At 33.9% G+C, this 9,331-nt stretch overlaps 4 protein-coding genes across 4 annotated transcripts; 1 reads left to right on the forward strand and 3 right to left on the reverse strand. All coding sequences in view use genetic code 12, as the record gives it.

The window, feature by feature from the left end:
• Nucleotides 1-760: 760 nt before the first annotated feature.
• Nucleotides 761-1,891, forward strand: SCS7 (fatty acid alpha-hydroxylase; the record flags this gene model as incomplete). Its single annotated transcript, XM_049405310.1, has 1 exon — nucleotides 761-1,891. One exon carries the CDS (start codon nucleotides 761-763, stop codon nucleotides 1,889-1,891), a length of 1,131 nt encoding a protein of 376 aa, XP_049266526.1.
• A 178-nt stretch (nucleotides 1,892-2,069) lies between these two features.
• J8A68_000170 (uncharacterized protein) lies at nucleotides 2,070-3,284 on the reverse strand (the record flags this gene model as incomplete). The annotated part of the gene is made up of 1 exon (XM_049405321.1): nucleotides 2,070-3,284. The coding sequence occupies one exon, from the start codon at nucleotides 3,282-3,284 to the stop codon at nucleotides 2,070-2,072; it is 1,215 nt and encodes a 404-aa protein (XP_049266527.1).
• Nucleotides 3,285-3,548: 264 nt separating this feature from the next.
• Nucleotides 3,549-4,316, reverse strand: J8A68_000171 (uncharacterized protein; the record flags this gene model as incomplete). Its single annotated transcript, XM_049405332.1, has 1 exon — nucleotides 3,549-4,316. One exon carries the CDS (start codon nucleotides 4,314-4,316, stop codon nucleotides 3,549-3,551), a length of 768 nt encoding a protein of 255 aa, XP_049266528.1.
• A 1,306-nt stretch (nucleotides 4,317-5,622) lies between these two features.
• Nucleotides 5,623-7,308, reverse strand: J8A68_000172 (uncharacterized protein; the record flags this gene model as incomplete). The annotated part of the gene is made up of 1 exon (XM_049405343.1): nucleotides 5,623-7,308. One exon carries the CDS (start codon nucleotides 7,306-7,308, stop codon nucleotides 5,623-5,625), a length of 1,686 nt encoding a protein of 561 aa, XP_049266529.1.
• Between the last annotated feature and the right edge of the window lie 2,023 nt (nucleotides 7,309-9,331).

Raw genomic sequence — 9,331 nt, forward strand, 5'->3', positions numbered from 1 at the left:
GGTGAATATAGTTTAGGACAAATTTAAAAGAATGAAATTTAGAGCGACTTACATATTTCAGAGTCATGTAGGGAATCGTGTAGTTTAACTCTGAATACATTTCGTGACTTGAGGCGATAATCAAGAGAGTTGTGAGTCCAGAAGATGCATATGAAATTTCTGGAATTATACANTACCCTTGAGAGAACACATTGCCACCTTTCTTCCCCATGTTTGGTTTGAATATAACAACCTAACAAGATCAACGTCCCCCCAGTTTGCAACTATCTTAACCCCGCCTATTAGTGGATGTTTTCGGCGTGTGTTACGATGGGGGTAATGAAAGTTGGAAAGGTTAATTTTTATCTCAAAGTTATCTCCGCCAACATCCAAACTACAACTAATCATACAGCGGAGTTAAGTCACGTGACACGGGTTTTGAGCCATTGTTAGAGTGTATTGTTTAACCGTTTATGGCACCATAAATGCATGAATGGAACACACGAAAAAAAAAATTAAGTCTTGACAAATATATAAACCCTGATTAGTTTACTTTTTCTTTTGTAGTTTTTCAAATAATCTTTTTTATTGTTTACACTTTACTGTACAATAATATAGTATCAGGTAAATTTCTTCCCATCTTGAACGCTTGAATCTAGACGCGTCTATTCCCTTCGCTCATCAAACTTAAACAAACAAAGAAAAAAAGAAAGAAATTCCAAATTTTTTTTACCCAGAAAGCTATTCATTGATAGAGAAAGAAGATTTTATAAAGCCAGAGATGTCTAGAAGTTTACCTTTGATGTCTGCCGCCGAGGTGGCCAAACACAACACCAAGAAAGATATTTGGGTAACATTATATCAAAGAAAAGTCTATGATGTGAGTAATTTTATTGGTGAACATCCGGGCGGAGCCGATATTATCCTTCCTTATGCTGGGAAAGATATTACTGGTATTATGGCCGATGTCGTGTCCCATGTTCATTCTGAAAGTGCTTACGAAATGTTGGATGATGACATGTTGGTTGGATATTTAGCTACATCTAAAGAAGAAAAGAATTTACTTCAAAATAAGAATAATACTCGAGTTGATGTTACTTTGAGTGATGATGAGAATTTTGACATGTATGAATTTCATGATCATTTACCTGCTTTGGAAAAACTTTGGATTAAGACTGATTTTAGTGAAGATGCTAAGAAGCATAAGTTTTTAGACTTGAATAAACCTTTATTAATGCAAGTTCTCCGTGGGAATTTTACTAAAGAATTTTATTTGGATCAAGTTCATAGACCAAGACATTATGGTAAAGGTTCAGCACCACTTTTTGGAAACTTTTTAGAACCACTTTCCAAAACTCCATGGTGGGTTATTCCAATTATTTGGATTCCATGTAATTTTGCCCTTTTTTATGTTGGTTTTAGTAATCAAAGTCCAATTACAGCACTTAGTTTATGGGTATTAGGATTATTTGTTTGGACATTTGTTGAATACTTTTTACATAGATGTATTTTCCATATGGATAAATTATTGCCAGAAAGTAGTATTGCTTTTACTATTCATTTCCTTTTACATGGTGTTCATCATTATTTACCAATGGATCCATATAGATTGGTTATGCCTCCAACATTATTCCTTATACTTGCATTCCCATTCTATAAACTTGTTTTTGCCATTTTTCCATTCTATCAAGCTTGTTCTGCATTTTCTGGTGGAACTTTAGGGTATATTATTTATGATATAACTCATTATGTAATTCATCATACTAAATTACCACAATTTTTACAAGAGTTAAAGACATATCATTTAGAACATCATTATAAGAATTATGATTTAGGATATGGTGTTACTTCCAGATTCTGGGATGTTGTTTTCGGAACTGAAATTACCGAGACTTACCAAAAGACAGCCTAGAGAGTTGTTGGTTTTAGATAGGTTTGAGTTTTTTCAGTTTGTTGTTTTTGTATTGTTTTTGTAATCCTTGGGTTTTTAGATTAAATATGTTCTTAGCTATGCCGTATATAGTTTGCTGTGTATAGTACGTATTGTTTTTGTTAAATAAATAATATTAACAATTCCATAACTAATTAATCTATTTGTTTATCAAGTACGTGTCTTCATCAATGGTATTATTTTCATCTTGACAAATCATCCTTCTTAATTCTTCAACATTACTTAGATCTTCCTCCAAGGCGATCCGTTGTTTTTTTCGACTTCTTTTAATGTGTTTATCCCAATCCATCTCTTGATACTTTTCCTGAATTTCTAACATCTTAAAAAATTGATGCTTTAAAGTCCTTGATTGTTCCAACTTAGCTTCACGCTTCAATAAATATTCTTTTGCCAATCCTTCATAGGGTAATCTTCCTGATGTCAGTTGTTCATCCTTCAATGACATCAAATAATTAACAACATTAAACCCATTTTTTCCAATCACTTCAATATCATCTTGGGGCATATCCTCTTCCAAATCATCAAATTCATAATTATACTGAATGTTCTCAAATGCATCTTCACAACGAGAATATAATTTTCTATAAGTTTCAGTATTCAACTTTTTATATGGAGACTTTTCACTTGTGAGTGCACTTTGAAGAACCCGTTGCCATCCAATAGGTTGGCTTGTAGTATTAGTGGTGGTAGTTAGCAATTCATTAAGCATATTATCAAATCGATTGGCAAGCTGATGTGACAATTGTTTAAACATGACATTCGAAGACATGCTATCACTTGTTTCTAGACTATCATTGATCTTTCCATGTTGTTTCATTTTAGATATCTTTTGATTGATTTTGGATTGGATCTGAGATGATAATTCATTAAGTAGGAGAGTCTTTGAATTGGGGACCGATTCTTTCATTGTGACTTTTATAATTGGTTTCTTGACGAGATCTATTGGGTCATATTCCTGCTTTTTGATTTGGATATCCTGTTCCTGATCCGAGCTTTCATTATCCAGATCACTATCTTCTTCTTCTTCTGACTCATCTTCATTGTCATTAGAAACAATCAGCCTGGTTTTATCACGCAGTTTCTTATATTGATTCCTTACTCGTCTATATCCGTCATAATCAACTTCTATATCCTTATCATAATACCCTTCATTTATTATTAAATTATCTTCATATTCATGTTTCGGTATTGGAACATCATCAAAATCTAACGGCCATGCAGACCATTGACGTCGAGGGAAATAAGGATTAACTCGATGTAGAAGAACTGTAGAATATAAATGGATTGATAGATCTGATCGGAATTCATCTTCTAAGGAGTCTAAGATCTCCTTTCTATCTTTTCTAGTTGTCATTGTCTAACTTTCAGATAGAAGACTGATTGGATGGTGAGGCTCAAGTTTGTATTTTTTTTTTGGGTGATGAGCTGGGTACGCAGTTGCTGCAAAAAAAGATACCATCCAGGCAAGGCAAAGGAGGGTTGACTATATTTCGATTTGAAGACATACAAATACCGTAAGAGATTAGGTAGTAAGTAATATATAACGTAATCACTTTTTCATTATAAACAAAAAACGAATTTGTCAAATAGATAAAAATTATATAAAGTAAAAGTCCAACTATTGAGCAGTATAACCACCATCAACTAACAAGGAAATACCAGTAATAAATGATGCTTCATCAGACAACAAGAATGCAATTGCATCGGCAATTTCTTCAGGTTCACCCAATCTACCAATTGGATGTCTTAAAACCAATTCATCATAAACCTTCTTTTCCAAGGCATCCAATAATGGAGTTTTAATATATGCTGGATTAACTGAATTAACTCTAATTCCCTTCTTAGCATATTCAATTGCTAAAGTTTGAGTTAATAATTTAACACCACCTTTTGAAGCTGTATAATTGGCTAAACCAGGATTACCAACATAACTTAAAATAGAACCAACATTAACAATATTTCCTGGTTTTTCAAATTCTTCCCAATATTTAATTGCCAATTTATTAAGTGCAAATAATCCATTAAGATTTACATCAATAACACGTTTAAATTCATCAAAAGTTTCATCAGCTCCTAAACAAGTAGTATTAATCATTCCAGCATTAGCAACAACAAAATTCAAACCTTTATGTTCATCAAGAGTAAAATCAACTAAGTTGGTATTATCTTCAAATTTTGCCACATCAGTATGAATAAATTGAACACTATGATTGTTGGGGGATAATTTTCTAATGGTATTTAAAGCAGCATCAACTTTATTAGCTGGGGTAATATCACCAACTACAACTTTTGCACCTAAGTTAAGTAATTTAACTGTGGTGGCTAAACCAATTCCTGAAAGACCACCAGTAACAATGGCAATTTTGTTTGCAAAATTATATGACATACTTTAGTTGATAGATAGATTACCGTTTAACAGAGAGAATTCGGTGGTTTTGAGAATAAAAGAAGAAGAAATTGAAAAAGAATAATAAAATTTCAAACTGTTTAAATAATTTTAAAAATTTCATGGGGGATGGACTCAAGAGTCGATAATTAATTATTATACAATGATTATGTGTAAACCCCCTTAACCGGCTTCCATCCACCTCCCCCCCCTTGGAAAAAAACGCTTTATTAAATTCTTGGAAGGAACAATAAAATTTAAGAAATTCAAACTTTTTTATTTTGACAATGTGATTTTGACACATTGCATATGTCCATTGGCTAATGGTATAGTTGAAGGTTTTGATTTTATGTATGGTTAAAACTCAATACCCAAAGTCAATTCTCATTGGTTGGTAAATTATACTCCACAATTCGTGATCAAAAACATCGGTTGATTTATTTTCTCTCCACTTGAAATAACTTTTAGTCGTTTTTCTAATTATAAAATATTTTTTTAATTGGAACAATAAGATTAACAATTAGCACAATACAACAATAAATGAAATCTTCCATTTAAAAACGGCAACCATTTGATACAGGCATTCGGTTTTTTCATATCCTCACCAGTTACATCAGAGAGCTAAAGCTTAATCTACTAACGCACGCACACCAACTGAGCCTTAGTCACTCATAGGATATGCATTGATAGTTTTTTGTAATAAGCTTTAATCTTTTTTTGGCTTAACCGGAAAGACTAAGAAAAAATTGTTCAAGCAAGTTTCATTTTATGCTGCAAGTGCCATAACATCAGGTGATTCATAGCGCGCGCAAGCTTCCGGGTTACAAAACGAATACCCGGGACAATATAAGCTTTAAGTCCAGTGTTTCTCACACCATTTCTATATCAATTATTGTCTTTTGTTTCTTGGATCCGTCGAACTGTTGGGCCGCGGGATATTTTTTAGTGGTTAGGTTACCTGCACAGTGATAATTGATAAAAGTATGAAAATTATAATTGCAAAAACATATCTAATTTATTGACTAACTGTTTGCAACTGAAGAATCGAACATACAACGTTAACGCGCTCCCTTGATTGATATATAATCCAGAGGTAAGAGTTACATAGTGCCTTGCATTGACATACATAGATCTACATGAATCTGCTTGTCTAGACTTGAGATCCTTTCAAATCAAGGGGGGGATTAGATTTCTTTACTTAATGCTTCAGATGAAACCTTTACCCAATAATTTTATTAAATCTATAAAGCCAAAATAACCCAATATGAATCAATCAAAACGAAATAAATAAATCAATCGTAGCTAACTAACTAGAGAAAGTCCTATTACTACTAGAATCACATTCAACCATCCCAGTATGAATATCCTCATTCTTTTCAAGATCCTGTTTTGCATGTTTCCGTTTCATAATATCGACAATTGCCAAATTTTCAAGTATAAATTCATCGGCCACATCCCCATCCAATCTATCTAATTCTTCTCTGGGGATAAATAATGGCCAAACCCATTTGGCACAGAATGCAAAAAATAAAAGCACCCCAGGGAATGCTACTGCTCCTTTTGTTAATGTGATTCCAAATTCCGCCACTCCGGCAAGTGTTTCTAATACAGTATAGATATAGAACCATTTCTTGGTTGGGAATTTACTGATATCTTTCCAGACTTGGGGACAAGATGGATCATTTTCGATATATTCTTCATCTAAGAAACAATAACGAATTCTATTGGTGACGATATTTCCATGCAATCCTGTTATAGCCATTATGAAGAATAATCCAGAAAGGACAGCTTGAGGGATTAATCCAAGAAGAATTAAAAATGGACCTGTCATCATGACGAAAGTTAATGCTCCTTGTAAACTGTTTGTAACTCTTTGTTCCACGACTGATAATCGTTTCCCATATTTATCATGTACGACTAATGAATCGGTATGTAATGGTGCTTGGGGGATTAATCCATTGGGAGCAGGTATACCCAAAATACCAGCAATACCGGTTGTGATTCCAAGTAATAAGAAATCCCAATGGAATGATGCAGGTTTCTTTAATGGATATTCTTTCAGTTGACACATGAGCGAAGATACATTATGATCAAAATAAAATAAAAACGTTAATAATATAGCAAATGGAATAGCTAAGAATACATCAGCCACAGCAATATTTTCACCTGGCCAAAAGTGGATAAACCAACCATGTCCTCTATCTGATCCAGAATGTGTTGGTTGGAAAGCAGCAGTGACTGGTAATTTTGCAAATGTAGTTTCTTCTAAATGTCCTCCAAAATGAATGAATGCAGTAAAGAATATAACCAGGACTACTACTCCATAATCAGCAAATATTTTTCTTACCCAAGGTTTAAAATAATGTAAATAATTCCCAAATATAATTGATCCAACTCCACATATAATCATCAATAATGAAATCATGACTGATACATATCCACTAGCAAGATCTACTTCTCTGAATTGATTATTTAAGATTTGAATCCCCTTTTGAATATAGACAATGTTTATAAAGAATCCAAATACATCACATGAAAATAAACTTATAATTTTAAGAAATGATACATAATTTCCAACCGCTATTATAATATGAAAAATCATTGACCACAAATATATCCAACACATAAATGGGAAATATGGAGTCCCTCTAGGTTCTATTAATTCATAAACAGTGTAACTGAAGATAGATATTGGACCAGTTACACCAACAATACAAAGGGGTTGTCCTGAAAATAATCCAAATACAACTCCCGCCAATCCTGACAGTAGTAAGACTTCATTAACTCCATAAGCATGATTTGTTTTATCAAACATATCTTGAGCAAATGCAATTGCTGGTAATAGATTTGTAAAGAATATAAATATGGTTGAAGGTATTACTCGATAATTGAATGCATCTTTGAAATCTGATTTGTAATAGGGTAATCTACTTTTAATATCATAGTAGATTCCATATCCAATATAATTGAAGGTTTTAAATGATAGACCCATGGAAGCTGTGCGTATCAAGTACTTTTCTATCTGTTTATCTGTATCTGTGTGTGGTTTGTTAAGATAATGTAGTAAGTAAGTAAGCAAGTAAAGATTATCTTCTGCAAACTAAAGGAGGCTCGTGGCTGATAAAAAAATTCTTCTAAGGTTGCGGCACGGATAGGAAAAACGTAAAAAAATTAACGAAAAAGAAAAGTTTCTTTTTTTTTTTATTTTGCGTTCCTTATTTAATTTCCTGGCTTTTTTTTTCGGATGAGCCTGTCAAAAACGGCTGTCAAAAATAATTTGAAAAGGAAGTTAAATACGGAAAAAGAAGATAAATGAAAAATGAAACACAAAAATGAAAGTTAGGGATGATTAATCCGCTTTTATATTTGGCAGTCTAAGCTTATCTATTCTTGGCGTTTATTGAAAGGGAGTTGGAGAAAAAAAAATATCAAATCACTGTGATCATAACCATTTATAGTTTTACTCCACTAAATGCTCCCTTTCTAAAGTAATGATTAGCGAGGATGGTGAATGCAAAGCTTAAATATACTCCGAGGGGAAATGGCTTTGATATCCGTAATCCACCGAGCTAAGATTCATCAGACTCTACCATCTGGATTAACAATATATCGACGAATCTATACACCTCGTTGGTAGTAGGGTACCAGGCCATTCCAAACCCCATACCCTAAACCCCAAACTTTGTAAGAGGAAAGTTAGGGCTCTTTATCTACCAATAGCTACTAAGCCAAGGAATGTGCTTATCAAACATCAGGGCTTCGATGAATACAGAACGAGCGTTAGATAGGTCATCGAGGCAACCCCACCACCGAGAAAAGGCTACATGGAGTGACCCTCCACCCATCTCCCAGGATCTTTTAAAGGAATTCAAGAATGCATCATGGACATAACCTTCCCATGCCATATACAGGTACAACCAACAACCGACAAGGGTCTTTTTTTGTTACACAAAATAGATGCCAATACGCACTCATATACTAAAGGGTCCTTATCTGAAAAAAAAAAAATTCAGCGAACTTAACCTAATACGCGAAAAAACAAAACCACTTTTAATTATTTAAGCTTTTTTTATCAAGCATTGAATCCAAAAAAATCATTGATTTGAACCATTTAAAACCCAAAATGAATGAATATGATGACAAAAAAGTCAATTTGACACGGACAGGACTCGAACCTGCAACCGTTGGATTTGGAATCCAAAACTCTACCAATTGAGCCACCGCATCAATTTTTTCTAGCTTTTTTTGCCGGTTTTAGGTCTCGGAGTTTTTGAGCTCATTTTTCGGCTTTGAATGGGGCCGAAACTTGTAAGGATCTGTATGGATAGATAGAGCTGCTCAAGAAGAACTGCGAGGTGAAATATGAAATCATCGTTACTTAGAATTTTTGGGGTCTATCAGAGTTTTAAAATGTGTCTTATCTATTTCATCTCTCACAAAATGGGGGAAAACTCAAAATAAATCTCATCCCCAGAAAAAATCCCCTGAACCTAGGAACATAACAGTTCTTTCAATACACTTACCATTCTGTTTATTTAGTTCTAATATGTAATCGTTTTTCATATACAATCTGTTTATTGAGTTCTTATGCATACTAACATACAGAAACAGAACAATCAGAAAAACAATATACTTTAAAGGCAAAAAGCATCATTGCCTAAAACCTCATTTCAGAACCATCTTAGAGACTGAGTGTATAAGAATAATTATTAAGACTCTTGGAGGTGTACGATACCCATTTGCGAATGAATTGGACCGTGAGCTCAACGTTCCGGCCCCCTGCACGTCGAAATTTTTGAAACTTATAAAGGAGGGCGAGGTATCGATTTAGCTGCATTAATTGAAATGGTTGAAGGGAGGAATTGCAAATAAAGAGGCAATTCCTCCTTGGTAGTGAGCGTGGACGGCAGAGTTGCCAAGACTCTTCGACGCGCATGATACCCATTTTCTAATGAAGTGTACCGTGAGCTCAACGTTCCGCCCCCCTGCACGTCGAAACTTTTGGAGCTTGTAAA

The sequence above is a fragment of the Hemisphaericaspora subhashii genome (genome assembly GCF_019202705.1).
Source record: "Hemisphaericaspora subhashii strain CBS 10753 chromosome Unknown scaffold140, whole genome shotgun sequence".
NCBI classification, from domain to species: domain Eukaryota; kingdom Fungi; phylum Ascomycota; class Pichiomycetes; order Serinales; family Debaryomycetaceae; genus Hemisphaericaspora; species Hemisphaericaspora subhashii.